This window comes from Meles meles, chromosome 3 (genome assembly GCF_922984935.1).
Source record: "Meles meles chromosome 3, mMelMel3.1 paternal haplotype, whole genome shotgun sequence".
Lineage (NCBI taxonomy): Eukaryota > Metazoa > Chordata > Mammalia > Carnivora > Mustelidae > Meles > Meles meles.
Genome location: NC_060068.1, coordinates 154855831 through 154875131, shown reverse-complemented (window position 1 = coordinate 154875131; position 19301 = coordinate 154855831). Strand labels below are relative to the sequence as shown.

Below are 19301 nucleotides of genomic sequence, written 5' to 3'. Positions count from 1 at the left end.
AATTTTATATTTGCATTTCTTTTGTTTGTATAAAGAAACCATAAATTTTAAGTGAAATTAAATGAGCAAAGAACCAGGGCCTTTAAAAATCTTGTCAGTTGCTAAGGTGTCCACATCAGATTCATTATAATGGGTTGAAATGAGAATTTACCATATCTTCTACTAATTAAGAATTATTTTAATTAATCCACTCTAAAATAAACTAAATGATTTCTTAGTTTGCGTTTTATTTAGTTCTTAGTATTACAAAGATTAGGTTTTTTCCTTATTCTTCATTGCTAGTATTTACTTCAGGTACCTTACCATTTAAGTAATTGTGGGTGTGTATGCCTAGAGCTGGTATACGTATTTGTAATACTATAGTGAAATATATACTGGAATTTCAAATGATTTACAATCTATCTTTCTGAAGTAGGGATTATGTATATTATTGAAAAGACACCTTTTCCCTAATTCACCCCTATTTCTCCTCTGTTTTCCCAAATGTGTGTTTTTCAGTTTGTAACACTGCTAACTTTCTGGATAACTTATTATATGCCAGGTAGCACATCAGGTGATTTATTTGCATTATTTTGTTGCATTCTCATCACCGCTTAGGATGTGGGCTTCTACGGTAACTCTTCCATCTCTTTGAGTTGGCAACTTTGAAACTGCTTTGCCTTGGTAACCCACAATTAAGACATTTTACCTGGAGTCACAAATCAGTGTAAAATGTAAATTTATATTTCTATTCCTACCATCCCTCTCAGTGTTGATCTCAATCCACTATTTTATTTTATAATTCACTAATTGGACACCATTCACAGATTTTAAGTATGTAAATAAAGCACTGCCTTAAGCGACAGTTCTTAAGCACTCATTACAGTCTCCTTTCCCATTTGGTTACCATTTTCTTCTGAGCACATTGTTCCCCAGAGATAATGACTTTCAGCTTCAGTTTCAGCAGTTTCATGAAAGACAGTGTACTCTCACAGAGCCAGGTAGACCAAACATTGCCCAATCCAGAGCCAGAAATGTCATGACTAACTAGTTAGAGTTCTGCATATTCATTTTTAGAATTCTAGGAATGTTCTTGATGGACTCTGGTCACTTTCCAGCATAGGCAGCAGCATTTCCACAAATTACTCGTATTCATCAACATCTGTGACTTCAGCAAAAATTATGAGTCCATTTCTACCAAAGTCTTCTGCTGTCCTTCAGAAGCTTGGCTTCCAGTGAAATTAGCATAGTTCAGTAGTGAGGTATAAATGTATTTGTCAGTATTCCCCTACTCAGTCTATACGAGCACTTTAAACCAAACAAGCATTGTTGCTCTCCTTTCTCTCCCCACTTCCAGTTTTCAGTTGACACCACAGTATTAACATGCTTTATTATATCGATAAGAAAAGCACAGGGACGCCTGGGTGGCTCAGTGGATTAAAGCCTCCTTCAGCTCAGGTCATAATCTCAGTGTCCTGGGATCGAGCCCCGCATCAGGCGCTCTGCTCAGCAGAGAACCTGTTTCCCCCTCTCTCTCTCTGCCTGCCTCTCTGCCTACTTGTGATCTCTGTCAAATAAACTGATAAAATACTAAAAAAAAAAAAAAAAGTAAAGAAAAGCACAACAATCTTTTGGTTAGATTTATTAATCTCCTAATTCATACGTGGTAACTAATTATATCATTTTTGTACTAAAATATTCCTAGCTAGCATTGGGTCTGCTTTACTTGTTACCTGAGGGAAAACAGAATAAAGTTGGTTAGCTCACAAAAGACTATGGCAGATTGTTCTCTATTGGTTCCCATCCTCTGAATTAAATAAATAACATGGTTACTTGTTAATCTGCTTGAGTATGGCAATTTACATTTACAAGAGTCATAAAAGAATAACAAGATGTTTTTGTGCTGTTCTGTACATAATTTGCACGCAGTTGTTTTTTTTCCATTAATTACTAAGCATCGACTGTAACTTTTTTATTAGCCTAAGCTTAGAAAAAAAGTCTGGGGGTGCCTGGGTGGTTCAGTGGGTTAAAGCCTCTGCCTTCGGCTCAGGTCATGATCCCAGGGTCCTGGGATCGAGCCCCCACATCAGTCAGGCTCTCTGCTCCGTTGGGAGCCTGCTTCCTCCTCTCTCTCTGTCTGCCTCTCTGCCTACTTGTGATCTCTGTCTGTCAAATAAATAAATAAAATCTTTAAAAAAAAAAAGTCTGTTGTGTTTTGCGTTTTGATGACTTCTGTCAGGTTTTAAATTCTTTTTTTTAAGTGCTTGACATAGCTGCTAAATTTACAGTGTTTACTTAAATTTATGTAGTGTTGTTAAAAAATCAAATTGATAACTTCAAAGAGTAAAGTCCACAGTGTAGCAAGGACAGTTGTAAGATAGCCAGTCATAATTATATTTTTCCTATACCTTCTCCTGTGCTATTTCCTATACTGTTTCCTTTTAGCAGGCTCCTACTAACAAACTTTGTCATTCATTCCTCAAAGGAAAGCAGTGTTGTTTCCTGGGCTGGCTATTAGAAAAGAATGTACATATAAAGGACGTAACTTTAAGGGAAAAAAAAAAAAGGAAATACTTACCAAATAGACATGGTAGTTGTTACCTGTAGAAGGAACTAGGATGATTACTTTTCAGATGGTTGTTGTATGGATGTTTACTTTATAACTCTGTTAAACCATACATACATGTTTTATGAACTTCTGTCAACATGTATCAATAATAAAAGTGAGGAAAAAGAAAATTCCTGATTTTAGCTACCTATATACTTCTACTTTTTAAAATTTTTTAAATATTTGTTTATTTGAGAGAAAGAGAGAGTAGGGGGAAGGGCAGAGGGAGAAACTCTTTAGACTCCCCACTAAGTGTGGAGCCTGTCACCGGGCTTTATCCCACAACCCATGAGATCATAACTTGAGCTGAAACCAAAGGTTGGATGCTTAACTGACTGAGCCACCCAGGTGCTCCTGATATTTCGACTTTAAAAAAAAATTTTTTTTGCAAAATTGCATTAAGATAGATGAGTAAGGGGAATTACTAGTGTTTTGAAGTTTACAACTTATTATTATTAAATAAGTTATTTACTTATTTATTATTAAAAATTGTATATTTCAGTAAAGGTTCTTTAGCAGGTACACTGTTAAAGGAAAGATAAAGTTTCCAGAAAGCCACATGTTGAAATTAAGATGAGAAAAATTTGGGAACATTGAACAGAATGGAAAACGTGTTTAGGAGTTTTACAGAATGTCTGTATACACAGACAGACACAGAATTACATTATAAAAACTGAATATTTAAGTCAACTAAGTCATACAGGAACATTAAGATGTTAACACATTTCTCTGTCCTTTCTGTGGTTTTGTATTAATTATGTGATTGGTTGATATTAAGAAGCTTGAAGTGGTAATTGGGAAGACAAGGTAAGTATAGGAACATTATATAAGAATGAAACACAACTTTCAAAAAATGTCACAAAGGAATATGTATTTACATATATTACATATATTTTATTAATATATTATGTAATATATTAAATATTAAATATATTGAATGTATTATTTATTTTATATATTTATTTTTTTTATGTTATATATGTATTTTATCTGAGGTTTCATGAAGTACTAGGAACTTGCCCTAGATCTTGAAGAATTAAAGGATTTGAACTAAAGGGTGGGCTATCTAGGTAGGGAGATACATAAGGAAATAAATAAAAATGTGAAAACACAAGGTGGATTCAAGATAATTTGATCAGCTTTGTTGAAAAGGATGGTTTATGTAGAGGGTAGTGAGAGACATAGCAAGGCAAGTTAAAGCTGGGTTTTAATTTGTCTATGATAAGGGCTATTATAGTGCTTGTCAAAATTGAGTATCCCAGTTTAGTAACAGATTGCTTGGGTTCTACTCTTTCCTCCACAAGTTACTTTAAACTCCCTGTAAATTAATTCCCTCATTAGTAAAATTCAGAAAATAATAGTACCTGCCTTACATTGTTGTGAGAACTAAATGAGTAAATACATGCAAAGCACTTTGCAGAGCCTAATATGTTGGAAGTATATGTGAATGGTAGCTATTATTGTTATATAGGTTAACAAACAAGAAAATCAGAAAATCTTATTTTTTATAGGCATTTCCCCAATGTTATTATATTTGACATATTTTTACAAATAATTGTCTGTTTTTTGTTGCAGTGTTTGGGAAATGGGAAGTAATGACAGCTGGCACCTGAACTAAGTACTTTTATAGACAACACCATTCCAGAACTTCAGGATGAATGGGGATATGCCCCATGTCCCCATTACTACTCTTGCGGGGATTGCTAGTCTCACAGACCGTAAGTTTGTTAATTTATCTAATTTATGTTCTATTCTGTGTTAATAATAATTTTAAGAGAGACTGTAGAAAAAATTATTTGTAGTTGTCATAAATAACAAATTATTTCACATATTAGATTTTGAATGACAAGCATCATTACTTCCTTTGGTTTATTGGCATACATGTGAAAATGACAAAATTAGTGTAGTCAGTTAATAGATAATCAGACCTTCATTTCTGTTTCATCCTAAAGATGCATTAAGAAATGGTGGCATTTGTTTTGTTTAAAGGTCTTAACACAATGAAGGGATAAATGCAAAAGTAAAGACCAAAGATGAGACAGAGCAGTAAAGAAAAATCAAAACTGAGGAAGCATGGATTTACATAAAGGAACAAATACAGACTTTTTAAAAAGCATTTCTAAAAATGGTAACTAAAACCATCCTTTAAAGAAGAAGGTTTGATAGCCCAGTTAATCTGATTTCTTAGCAATGTTCATTTTGGATGTCCTCTTCAGTAATCTGTTGGAGTTTGCTATAGATATCAGCAGCCCATTTTACTCTGATCATTTACGTTCAAAGAATTTTGTCATTCTTTTGAGATTTACTTGGTGTAACACAGTTTTTAGGGACTCTATCTTATGGTAGCCAACTCTAACTCTAATTCTTAGTCCCTGGATAATGGCACAAAAGCAACTTCCAATGTTAGTCCCTATGTCATCCTATCTGAGTAAATAAAGAGAAAAAGAGATACAAGAGGGAAAAGTAGAAGGTGAGAACATTACATTATGCAGACTTTGGGGCTTTATAGTAAAGGAACTATGAGAAAATAACTTTAAGAAGTGTTTTTTATCTGTGTTCAGTAATCTTTACTGAATAAGAAAGTAGCTGGTGGAGTTAGGATAATACAGGTAAGAAAACTTCTGAAACTGTCTTTTGTTTTTATTGTCATTTTGTTACAGGTAAGACACAAATTCATAAAATATGTAGGAGTGCCAAATCAGATATACTACCAGGAATTTACTTTTGGTTGTCCTTCCCATTATCTCAACTGTACCTTATATTTTAAAAGTTAGCCCAATAAACACTACTTACTAAGTAATAATCTGTTTCCTGTATTTTTATTAATAAAAACCTGTTATTAGCCACTGGGATGAGCAGCCTGTAACACTGTATATAGGTGATTAGAAATTAAGCCAAAAACAAAGATACTTTAGTTAACTTTCTTAGTTAACTTTAGTTAACTTTCTTTCTTATGCATCTTAGACAGATGAATAGATTTCCATTATTTGAAGACAGTAAATAGCTGAATTTAAACTACTATATAAACATTTATGTCCTTTTGTTTCTGTTAGACTAGAATGAAGAGAGGAGAGAACTATTTAGTAATTTATAACTGAAAGCATAATTCCTTAGTTATTTGGCTTCCACTAGAAACCCTATTCTATAATGAATGTTCTGTGCTCGCTTTGGCAGCACATATATAATGAATGTTCTTCTGCTGAAGTGATCTATTTATTTTTTTATATATACTTAAGCTTTTTAAAAACATATTACTTGTCTAAATATCAGGTGAGGAGTTGGGTATAATTACTTGGTTTATTTATATGGGATTACTAATGATTCTGATAAATCTCAGAAGCAAAAGTAAATGAGATCAATGAATGTATTCTTAATTCTTAGAAGTTACCTTTTAACCCTACCTTTTTGGCTATTCATTTTTTAAATGAATAAAGATTTAAGGTATGAAAAGTCATGCGTATAAAGGAGTTGAGTTTTATTCCTAGGGAGTAATAAACTCTGTTATTGCCCAAGTGATGATTCAGGGTTTTACAGAGTTGATTGGGGTTTGGGGGGGGTGGGCAGAGAGGTAGAATGCCTTTTAATAATTTGTCCCATTGATGTCTATAGCTTATTTTTAATCCCAAAATATTTGTATATAAGTATTTATAAGCAAATGTTGTAAAAAGTCTTCTTATAGCCACTCAATTTCTAATAATGTGATTTTATTCCAAATAGTCCTGAACCAGCTGCCTCTTCCATCCCCTTTACCTGCTACAACAACAAAGAGCCTTCTCTTTAATGCACGAATAGCAGAAGAGGTGAACTGCCTTTTGGCCTGTAGGGATGATAATTTGGTTTCACAACTTGTCCATAGCCTCAACCAGGTATCAACAGATCACATGTAAGTATAATTTAAAAGTGAAAGGTTTTGGTCTAAGAGAGTCTGTATTCCTGGTTTTATTCTTTATTTCAGAAAATTTATAAACACTGTTTAATTTTAAAATATATGAATAGGGGCACCTGCATGACTCGTGGGGTTAAGCATCTGCCTTCTGCTCCAGGCATGATCTCAGGGTCCTGGGATTAAGTTCCCCCATCCACCTCTCTGCTGAGCAGGGAGTCTGCTTCTCCCTCACCCTCTGCAGCTCCCCATGCATGTGTTCTCTTGCTCTCTCTAAACAAATAAATAGTAATAATAATAAAATTATAAAAGGTAATAAAAAAATAAAAGGTAAACCCTTTATTTAAAAATAATATAAAATATATGAATCTAAGTGAACCTTACAAAGAGATTTAAATAGGCCATAGTTATTTTGAGACAATAGTGCTGACCCATGTAGCTATGTGAAGGTCTTTTCAACTCTTTTTGAATAGCTTTGGGGTTAATCGTGGTGGATCTGTGCAAGGGGCTCTAAAGTTGCTCAAGAAGCTGTCTCCTCCTTGATATTGCTAGAGTGGTTAGAATTCCCAAGTACCAGGGACTGTACTGCTAGCTTTATTTGGAATAGGCTCACGTGCTTTCCATGGGAACTTAACCAGAACTCAATGACTAACTCCATGGATGACTACTACAAAATTGCGAGTAATTTTCCCCAGGATTTATCGTACCATCTGAACACAAGTGTGTATTTTCACACAATAGATTTATTAAAATAATATAAATTATATAGTTTATTTATAAAATTTTTGCATATGAGTATACTTTGAAAAATTTTTACTACAGAACTAGTATATACTTATAATATCTTAACAACACAGAAATATATAAAAAGTTAAATCTCTCAGGGTGCCTGGTTGGCTCAGTCAGTAGAGCATGTGACTCTTGATCTCAGAGTTTTAAGTTCCAGGCCCCACATGGGTGTAGGATTATTTAAAAATAAAATCTTAAAAAAAAAAGTTAAAACTCCTATTCTTATCCCTTCACATCTCATTATACAGTGGTACTTATGTATCCTTTCTTTAGTTTTTGCTTTTTATTTTTTATTTTTTTAAGATTGATTGATTAATTTGAGAGACAGTGTGTGAAGTGGAGGGGGAGGCAGAGGGAGAGAAAGAATCTTAAAGCAGGCTGCCTGCTAAGCATGGAGCCTAACACATGGCCCAGTCACAGGACCCTGAAATCATGACCTGAGCCAAATCAAGAGCTCAACTGACTGAGCCACCCAGACGCCTCTAATTTTTGCTTTTTAATTTAAAGATTCACTATTTAAAGGAATGAGGATAAAGCACATTATAATGGAGATGTGATGACTGTCACAGTAATATACTAAATTTGAATTTTCTGATGGAGAAACAGAAATAATTGGTAAAAATCAGAAGGAAGTGTAATACTAATATTTTGTCCCTGGAAATTCATCAGTGTCTAAATATTGTATCAACAATTATCACCAAATATTTAAAATATTTAAAAAGGGAAGAGTAGCATATACACATTTATGATTTATTTTATGGAAAGCTGCTTTAAGACTGCCCCCAGAAATTTATTGAAATTTATCATTGGACACCATTTTTATAAATCTTTCTTATTAGATTTAATTAGTGGAACAAAGACATGTAGAATGTAAAATTAAAAACACTATGTATATTTAATTTTATCATTTATGTTCCATTGTTGTAAATTTAATTTGCTACTTACTTTTAAGTTTATTGAAAATTACAACTATGCTTGACCAGTTGCTTGGGGTTTTTTTGCTCCCAGATGACTTTATTTGAGAAAAGAATATTAGATAGAAAAATTGCATAACCTCTGGGTCTTGTCTTAACCAATGTGGCAGCATTATTTTATTCAGAGGATAAAATTATATTTTAATATAATTCTGAATTATATTCAGAGGACATTCTCAAAAATGCAGACTCATATTCAAATGTAAGAGAGAAAATATATTCTAAGCCCAAACATCAGCTTCTATGCATAATTATCATCTCTGTACCCTTTCATTATTTTAAATAGTTTAGAGTTGATTCTATTTTCTGCTTTGAAACTAATGTGAACATTCTTAAATAAACTCATAGTTCTATAAAATCATGTTTGAGGCTTTTTTTTTCCTTTTGGGGGGGGCTTTTTTTTCTCTTTTTAAAATAAAATGGGGAAAAAAGTTTTCCTTAGAAGAACTCTTCCCTGTCATTTTTGATAATTCTGTTCCAGGAATAGCATCTTCAAAAATCCATGAAGTTTTTGGACATCTTTTGTGATTTTTTTTTTTTTTAAATGCCATAGGTTTTTGATTTTCTACTTCAATCTTTTCTGAATTTCACTAGTGAATTGCTATCTAACTAATATAGAATAGGGAATTCTTATTCACTATTCAGATTTTTGATGTTTATCTTTTTAATTCCAGAGAGTTAAAAGATAACCTTGGCAGTGATGATCCAGAAGGCGACATACCAGTCTTGTTGCAGGCCGTCCTGGCAAGGAGTCCTAATGTTTTCAGGGAGAAAAGTATGCAGAACAGATATGTACAAAGTGGTGAGGTTTTTCATTGATCTTCATATTATATTTTTTTGTGGGTCTCTTGTCAGAGCTTGTTTTACATATAATTAAATTCAGGTGTCTCCTTTAATAAGGTAGCCTATCATCTATGAAGTTGATAACTTGAATCCAGCCAAGAAGAAGAAGGAAACTAAATGGCTGTTAATATTCTTACAGTTTAACATGTAACTAAATTCCTTGGGAATTAGACAAAGCTAAAGTGTATTTTGTTAGATATTTCAGAATGCATTCATTCACTTAATCAAAGAGCTTTAGAAGTCTTTTTATTTTAGAAAATCATGGAATTGGTATGAAAGAAGTCTTTTCATTAATCATATAATAAAAATATTTGCAGAGCTTTTCAACATGCAGTACTTGTATAACTAATTGTACCAAGTTTTAGTTTTAGTACTGGTGATTACATTCATAGTTATATAGTAAATTGGCGTAACACTTCTGTTGCCTTAGCAACAGAAAAGTAGGTTTATAAGTATTATTGTTATTAAGGAAAAACCTATTTATATAATAAATACCATAATAATAAATAAATACCATATATACCATAAGAAGCATAAAAATATGATATTCAATATAGATATAATTTTTATGTAGTCAAGGAGTACCCATGAGCATTTGTACTGAATCTCTCAAGCCCAACTACTTACTTAACTCTCAGGATTAAAATAGAAGGGAATAGTTTAGACAACTCAAGTCCAACTTAGTTAACAGACTAATTATATTCAGGAATATTGCCAGATTTATTGGCAGTACCTCTGTGAAGCCCTCCACTCCATTTCCTAGTCTTGTATTTGAGTGTGAATTGTGTTTTTAAAGCAATTGCATAGTTACTCTTCATTCCCTAAAGTGGGTCTTTGGAAGTGCTTCTGCCCAAACCCCCTTTCTGCAAATCGAAGGCAGGTTTGCAGAACAACACTGATTCTTCACCAGAACCAACAAGCTAGATTGCAGTAGGAGGAGACAGATAGGAATGGTGAAAGTAAATCTAGAATTAAATGCTCTCGAAGAATGTTGTAATGAAAGAAAATATGGAGAGATCATTGATTGGAAGAGAAACTTACAGGATAGGAGCATTAAGTTTAAGATAATGTGAGTAGATATAAAATTGAATAAAGGAGGATACCTGGGTGGCTCAGTTGTTAAGCGTCTGCCTTCAGCTCCTCATGATCCCAGGGTCCTAGGATTGAGCCCCACATTGGGCTTCCTGGTAGGCGGGGAGCCTGCTTCTCCCTCTCCCAAGCCCTCTGCTTGTGTTCCCTCGTTCACTGTGTCTCTCTCTGTCAAATAAATAAATAAAATCTTTAAAATAAAATAAAATTGAATAAAGAAAGTCTTCCAAAATTATTTACACTACATCTCGTAGCATTTTAAAATATTTAATTTGGGTAGTATATCACCCTAATAAAAAAACCGTTTAGAGTATTGACCTTTCAGTCACACATTTTGTATTTTATACTACATGCACTTATATTTTAGTCAAAAACATTCACTTCTCCATATCATACTTCGTGAAAACGTAAACTTAGCATTAAAAAATGAATTGATTCATTGCATATTATGATCTTTTTCTAAGCGTTTCCCTGGTGATATTTGGCTTTAAAATTTGAAAAGGTGATTCTTGGTTGTTAAATGTAAATGTGAGTCACACATATGGAGCATATTTAATAATATGCAAATCACTTTATTCATAGTTCTTTGGAACTTTGAGATAATCAGAAAGGACTATTAGAAATTTCATTTGCCCCCTTTTTAAATAAAGCCGTTGCTGTCAAACTAGTAATTCCAGCCTGTTCCAGACTATTAATTCAGGGGAAACATTTTTAAACTCTCATCTCCCAGAGGATTGCCCTCCCTCTCAAAAAAAAAAAATCAATAATTATAGTAATTAAATTATTAAGCTGTGGAACATATGATTTACTACTGAATTTGAGTTGGAAGAGAAAGCTCAGAAGTTAATCTCGACTGCATTGTAAAAGAAAACACATTATTAGTGATAAATTCTGAGGTGATTTTGAGTCCTCATCTCATTAACTACTGTTTCAGAACTAGAATCCCTATTGCAGTATTACTGGCAAATGAACATGTAACTTCTGTTTGAATGTTTTTGGTGAAAGGCACTTTTCATATCAGTAGCAGGAAATGGAATTTAAGAGTATAATGTGATGCTTGAAGCTCCCCAAAAGAAAAGCTATACATAAGAAAGTTCAGGGTCACTGATTTTATATTTGATTTTAAAATGTCTAAATAACTGAATCTTTCTGCATCTCCTGTATAACAAAATGTCATTTGTGTAATAAATGAACAGTGTCTACCTTAAAAAGAAATATGAGAATCTTAAAGCTATCCTCACATTTTTATTCTTTAATCAAATATTCATTTAATCCTTACTATGTGGCAAAGAATTATTGTGGAAGAGGGAATAGGAGCATTCTGTTTCACATCAAAGCATTCAGATGAAACTGCAGCAACTCAAAACTTTGGGCCCCTCAATAAAATAATATTTTTTTAAAACCGAGATCTGTGAAATGAGTGAAACAAGTGGTTCTGTGAAATAAAGCCTTAAAGACTGGAGATGTCTGTAATAAAGTATTCCATGTAATGGAAAAAACACCCGAGGAACAATTGTAGGAGGAATTGTGTAGTATTTGGTTACAGGTTAGATAAAGTGACTTCTAAAGGTTCTTTTCAGTTGTAAGGCTAAATGATTGGATATTAAGTAAGCAAGTAAAAAAAATTTTTTTAATTAAATCTCTGTCTCTGGTCCTGGATTAGTTACATGGTAAAAGGATGTTTTGGTAAAATTGGTTGTACTTGAAACTTAGTTTCTCTATTTTGCTCTTCAAAATGAACATGTGGGTCAAAAAAAGAAAAGAACAGAAAGAACTTTGGAATGTCTGATAAAGCAGTAGCTTTAAATTATTTAAAAGATATTTTACCATTAAAAGAAAATAACATGCTTTCCATTTTTATGTGATATGTAGGAATGATGATGTCTCAGTATAAACTTTCTCAGAATTCCATGCACAGTAGTCCTGCATCTTCCAATTATCAACAAACCACTATCTCACATAGCCCCTCCAGGTAATGTATGCAGTATTATTTTCTGTGATGAATATGCTTTTGAATGTACACTGTATATGTACTTTTAGGTAATGATGAATTATATGTAGTTGAAAAATTAAAATGCTTTGCCTCAAGTAGTAATTCACATGAACATTTGTCTTAAAATGTCAGATGCAGAAATGTTCTAGTATACTAATTGAACTATCATCTTAGTAACTTAAATTCATACAGACAAAGAATGTATTAAAATAACGTGAGATAAGAAAATTTATAGAGTAGAATTTAGGGAGCATGACTTTATCTTAAACAAATGGATGCTTTTATGCAAGTAAAATAAATGAATTACCTGTTTCTACAAATCATTTAGTGTAACTCTTAAATTATGAATCATGAATAATTTTTATATTCTCTGTTTTTCGAAATTTACTGTTTGCATATTTCATTTTATACAAGTCAGAGTTTGGAAAATTCAGTGAAATTTCAAGGAATAGCGTATTTATTTCATTTCCTGATATTGTTTATTTGGATTTTGGCTTTTAGCCGGTTTGTGCCACCACAGACAAGCTCTGGGAACAGATTTATGCCACAACAAAATAGCCCAGTGCCTAGTCCATATGCCCCACAAAGCCCTGCAGGATACATGCCATATTCCCATCCTTCAAGTTACACAACACATCCACAGATGCAACAAGGTAAGAAATTTGTTGTTTGTTTATAGGGAATGCCTATAATTTCAGCAAATTTATTTTTTGTTTTTATAATTTTTAAAGTACAAACTAAAACACTATCCTGAAATTCATCATTTGGGAGGTAAAAGGATTCCTGTCCTATGATTCTTTGGATTAGGTTATTATACAACTGAGCTAACTAGTTATGAGATACCTATTACACAACTAGATACCTAGTTATGAAAGTAGGAATTATTCTTATTTTTCTTTTTTAAAGATTTTATTTATTTATTTGACAGAGAGAGATCACAAGTAGGCAGAGAGGCAAGCAGAGAGAGTGAGAGGGAAGCAGGCTCCCCGCCGAGCAGAGAGCCCGATGCAGGACTCGATCCCAGGACCCTGAGATCATGACCCGAGCCGAAGGCAGTGGCCCAAACCACTGAGCCAATTGGGCTTTCTTCTTACATAGCACTGAAGCCAAAGAAGAATTATGTTTTAATTGGCAGAGGAGATATAGTGTGAAAATTTTACCATAGACGAAATACAGTGCTGATAGAGAAAATAATCTTAGATGCAAAAATTTATGGAATTAGATTACTAGTTCTCAGTTGAAATCAGTTGGTAATGTCTTTTTAAGGTTATATTGCTTTGGGACATATGTCATGGCTTCTAAATAATTTTTTATTAGTAATGTAAATAAAGTATATACTTAAAATCTTTTTAAAAGTATGTACTTTTTGAAAAATTTTTTAAAAGTACAAAAGGGAATACAAAAATTTGTGTGTTTTTGTCCCCCGTAATTAACAGCAAATTTTTAACACTTGCATTCAGTTATTAGTTTCTGAGTGTATTCTTTTCTGTATTGCATGGAATCAAATGTCCTTTACATAAACTTTTTAACTTACAGACTTCTAATTTAGTCATCAATCAAAACAGCCATCTTCTGTTTTCCCAAAACTAGTTAATGAAATATGAGGTTGAGACTATTTTATACACTAATTTAAGGGAAAATTAGGAGGCAGGTCACACATTTGACCTCCAACATTATAGAATTTAGTTTGAGTGCCGAACATGAATATGTATGTATTTTGTATGTTCTTGTTACTTGTGAAATATTAGTATACTCTGGCACACAAAGGTATAAAGAACATTTTAACTGTAATGAAAGAAAAACGTTAAAAGGACACGTTTGTTTCTTACGGAAATATCCACATGCACATTCATACATCTAGGAAAGAACATAAACTTTTATTCTTAATGCTGTTTTTTAAACAAGATAAACCCAGCTTTTCCAGAAGTTGAAATCACAAAATCAAAAGAGAAATGTTAGTTTGAGCATTTGCCTGTTCAGTAATAAAATAGAATTATTGGAAATTCTCTGATATTTGAGAAACTAAAAATGTTACTCAGGGATTAGCCCCACCTAGATACTAAAGTTATCATAAATAAGAAAATACAGTGTGGAAGGAACAAGTGGGTAGGTAAATGGGACAGAAAAGAATCCAGATATAAGGCAAATATATATATGGAAATTTAGAGTATGTGGAAGGTAACATTTAAAACTTTTTTCAACTTAATGTTACAAAAATTTTAGCTGTGTAGAAAAGTTGAAAGATGAGCTCAGTGAACCCCTTCATCAACAGGCATCATAACTCTTTGCCATTAAATACATCTGCTAAGAAGAAGGAAGTTATATAAACACCAAATGTAATAATTCACCTCTAAAAAAAATAAGAACAGTTCTGTACAATCATTTAATATGCAATCTATATTCAGTTATCACCAGTTGTCCCACGTATGTCTCTCTTATCCTTTTTTTCTCTTCAAAACATGATCTGATTAGAGATGTGAATCAAAATTAAAATGAAATAAAATTTTATATTAACTCTATTAGTTAACATTTTTTAGTTGTGTGATACCTAGTATCAAAAAATGTACAGGGAAATTTGAACTTCCTACATTCTTCATAGGGATATAAATTGGTACAATCTTTTTAGAGAGCATTTTGATAATATTATAATTCAAAATATATATGCATCCTTTTGTAGTTCAGATTTTCTCTCCCTTAAGAAAAGGGAAGAAGATAAAACATACCTAGTTTTATCTGTAAGTTCTACCATGTGCTGAGACACTTAGTTATCCATATGGAAAAAAGTAAAATTGAATTCCTGTCTCAACTACACAGAAAGATAAAATGGATTTAAGACCTAAGTATGACAAAAAACAAAACTGAAAAATTTTAAAAAGAAAATGTAGAGGACTGTCTTCTTATGATTCGTGTTAAGGAGGAAATCTGAGTGGCTAGTAGACCATGAAAAGATGCGTGGCTTCACTATTAATCAAGGAAATGTAACAGTTAAAGTGACAATCAGACTCTTTCCCATTCTCAGGTTAACAAGGATATAAAGCAGTAAGATCTCTTGATATACTGCCAGTGGAATACAAATGGACACAAGTAATTTGGAAAATTATTTGTTAATATTTAGTAAGGTTTAAAAATGGACATATCCAGGGGTACCTGGGTGGCTCAGTCAGTTAAGAGCTTGCCTTCATTTCAGGTCATGATCTCAGGGTCCTGGGATTGAGCCCCAAATTAGGCTCCCACCTCAGTGGGGAGCCTGCTTCTCCTTCTCTCTCTCCCTCTGCTGCTTCCAGTGCTTGTGCTCTCTCACTCTCTCTCTATGTCAAATAAATAAAATCTTCTAAAAAAATTGAAAATGGGCGTATCCAGCAGTTTCACTCCTAGACACATTTGTAAAAAAAAGTCATGTATAAGAATACAGGTACATGTATACATGTACATGTATGCATTGTTTATGATAGCAGAAATACTGAAGCAATGAAAACATTGAATGTAAGAATGGAATATTGTTTACATTATGCAGCAGAATATATCTGTTTACTTAAAATATGTGAATTTAACACTACATGTAAAAATGGATAAAAAAGCAAGTTAGAGAAGGATATATACATACATATAGCATACCATTTATATAAAGTTATATGTGAAACAGCGCTCTGAATTATTTAGGAATATATTCATTTATAGTAAAGGCATAAAGATATTTATAGAGTAAACTGAATTCAGTATGGTGGTTACTTTTTTTATGAAGGGGAAGAGAACAGAGGATAGGAATATGCATGTATATGGAGAGCATCAACCTTATCTGATATTTTCTTTTCAAAAATGGATCGGAATGATGTGTTACAGTGTTAAGATTTGATCAAGCGGGGCGCCTGGGTGGCTCAGTGGATTAAGCCGCTGCCTTCGGCTCAGGTCATGATCTCAGGGTCCTGGGATCGAGCCCCACATCGGGCTCTCTGCTCCGCAGGGAGCCTGCTTCCTCCTCTCTCTCTGCCTGCCTCTCTGCCTACTTATGATCTCTCTCTCTCACTGCCAAATAAATAAAATAAAATCTTAAAAAAAAAAAAAAGATTTGATCAAGCATTAGAGAGTACGTGAGTGCTCAGTATATTATTTTCTTTAATTTCTGTATGCTTAAATATTTTGTGAACAATCATTATTTTAACAGTTTATTTTTATAAAGCTTTTTGTTTTTATTCTTATTAATTTCAGCATCAGTATCAAGTCCCATTGTTGCAGGTGGTTTGAGAAACATACATGATAATAAAGTTTCTGGCCCGTTGTCTGGCAATTCAGCTAATCATCATGCTGATAATCCTAGACATGGCTCAAGTGACGACTACCTACACATGGTGCACAGGCTAAGTAGTGACGTATGTAATATATTAGTTGTCATTGAGGTAATAAAATAGTGCTAATATTTGTTTCGTAACCTATTTTGTGTTTTTTTGGTGTTTTGTTTTTTGGGGGGGGATTTACCTGGTCTTTATTTGGCACTTAGTATGTCTTTAATAAATGTATCCTTGAGGCTTAATCCCTCAAACTGCAAGTAACGTATCTATCAAAGGGTTTCACAGAACAGGATTTTTAAGAATTGTTTTTATTAATGTTTGCTCCGGGGGCACAGGTCTCTGAATCATCAGGCTTACACACTTCACAGTACTCACCATATCACATACCCTCCCCAATGTCCATAATGCAACCACCCTCTCCAAACCACCCTGCCACCAGCGACCCTCAGTTTGTTTTGTGAGATTAAGAGTTTCTTATGTTTTGTCTCCCTCCCAATCCCAACTTATTTCATAACCTATTTGATTCCATGGTTTAAGTGGTATCTAGTGTATTTCAAGGGTGATACCAGTTCTGAGAATCTAGCAATGAACAATGTGGTTCCTATGTTCATAGAGCTTACTTAGTCTCTAGTGAGGTTGGTAATCTGGCCAGTAGTTTGACCTACAACTAAGAATGGCTTTTACATTTTTAAACAACAACAAAGAACAGTATGTGACAGAAACTACATGTGGCTCACAAAGCCTAAAATATTTATTATCTGTTCCTTTACAGAAGAAGTTTGCCAGTCCTTGGCTGTAGACATGTAGACATTTTGGTTCTTAGTATATGTGCTGCCGAAGCGAGCACGACATTTTGGTTCTTAATGAAATATAGTTTCATTTTTAAATACTTGTTCACACAAAAATGTTCCTTTAAATAATGAACCTTTATATATTAATACATAGTTCTTCTTACCTCTAAGACTTGCACATAACTTTATTCCCTGAAATTTAAGGTTGCTTTGATGTTTTAAGATAGTCCATGTACTGGAATTGGTTTTGTGGTATTATCAGATAAGTTATATGTTATAGGTTTGGTGGTATTATCAGATAAGTTATATGTATATAAGGATAACAAAGATGACCGTGAACTCTGCCCTCTAGACGTTTATAGCCTGGTAGGGTGTTCACAGCTCCTTATGTAGAAAATAGTAAAAAAAACAAAAACAAAAAATGGAGCATAGTAGTAATACCAGTTTTCTTATTCATTGCCACGCATAGGCTGTTGATTCTTATGGATACAGTTTCAATTCTTCTAAGATTTACCATGAAGAAAACAGGAAAGTGCAGAAGAATTATGCTTTTGAATACCAACACTTTACTTGTCAGTAGTTTATGTCTTTTATTGGTCTGTTTAAGATTTCTCTAAAGCCTCTCCTATCATTTGGGGTATAAATTTTTATATTCTGTTCTTAGGATGGAGATTCTTCAACAATGAGGAATGCTGCATCTTTTCCCTTGAGGTCTCCACAACCAGTATGCTCCCCTGCTGGAAGTGATGGAACTCCTAAAGGTATTATTGTAACGAATTTCTATCATCATTTCATATGCATATACATATATATATATTGTTTGTTTTGTTTTTTTGTTTTTTGTTTTCCTTAGTGAGGTGACAGGGAGAGAATCTTAGCAGGCTCTGCGCCCAGTGTGGAGCCCAGCACAGGACTCAGTCTCACAACATTGAGATCATGACCTGAGCTGAAATCAAACTTCGGACACTTAACCAACTAAGCCATATAGGCACCCTAGCATTTCCTATTTCAAGTTGAGTGAAGGACTCAAACTTCTTAGGTGCAGATACCAAAAACTATTCTTTATTGTTTTTCATTTATTGAGGAAAGAAACAAACCTGTAGTTACCCCTGTAAACTATTGATAGTGTTTTCAGATATATATACAGTATTGTTGACCCTGATAAATCCAATGGTCTTTTCAAACAGCAGCCTACTTAACCTCTCTTAAACATTTGAAATTATTGATCTGCTTTCCCCATCGTCCACCTTCCCGAAAAAACTTACTTCATATCAAGTCCACTGGTTTTCCTCATACTTCTTTCATTTTTGTTTTTTTCATTAGCTCTTCTATCTGTTCCCTCATTCCTCAAGATTTCTGTTGTTGGACTTTTAATCTCCCATTGTACTTTTCTCCTTCGCTCTTTCACTCAGTTTTGATAATAGCATTGATTACTTTTGTGAACAGGATTGCCAAATCAATGTCTTTGGCTCCAATCCTGTGTCCCAAGTTATAATTTTTTTTTCAATTTCCTCATGTCTAGCTGGTATTTCAGATTCATTTTCAAGGTTGTTTCCCCAGTTCTTTTTGCCATTCCAATTTAGTTTAATGACTTTATAGTCCTGAACCATTGTTAAGTTGTCGGTAATCTTGGGCGCCTGGGTGGCTCAGTTGGTTGAGTGACTGCCTTCAGCTCAGGTCATGATTCTGGAGTCCCCTGATTGAGTCCCGCATCCAGCTCTCTGCTCAGCAGGGAGTCTGCTTCTCCTCTGACCTTACCCCCTCATACTTGCTCTCTCTTATTCTCTCTGTCAAATAAATAAATAAAATCTTTTTTAAAAAAAGGGAGAGAGGGGGAAAAAAGTTGTCTTTCACCTCTCATATAGTCACTTGTCAAAATCAAGCCTATTCTATTTTACCTCTCTAAATCTCTTAGATTTAGAAAAAATCTAAAGATAGATTTAGAAAAAAATCTAAAGATAAAAAATCCTGTCTTTTCAAGTTCTAAGTTAAATGGGTGATCTTCCATGGATCCTTCTCCCATAATCTTCTTAAACCATTCATTACTTTATATTTTTTCTAATAAC

At 33.4% G+C, this 19301-nt stretch overlaps 1 protein-coding gene across 2 annotated transcripts in view; it reads left to right on the top strand.

Moving 5' to 3' along the window:
• The window catches only part of NIPBL (NIPBL cohesin loading factor), a 206270-nt gene that overhangs the window by 87057 nt on the left and 99912 nt on the right, over window positions 1-19301 (top strand). For both annotated transcript variants that reach the window (XM_046000821.1, XM_046000822.1), the window contains exons 2-8: window positions 4163-4305; window positions 6305-6470; window positions 8908-9035; window positions 12038-12137; window positions 12660-12811; window positions 16365-16525; window positions 17900-17996. In XM_046000821.1, the coding sequence (XP_045856777.1) occupies window positions 4242-4305; window positions 6305-6470; window positions 8908-9035; window positions 12038-12137; window positions 12660-12811; window positions 16365-16525; window positions 17900-17996 (868 nt within the window). In that variant the 5' untranslated portion in view covers window positions 4163-4241. The remainder of the gene's footprint in view (window positions 1-4162; window positions 4306-6304; window positions 6471-8907; window positions 9036-12037; window positions 12138-12659; window positions 12812-16364; window positions 16526-17899; window positions 17997-19301) is intronic.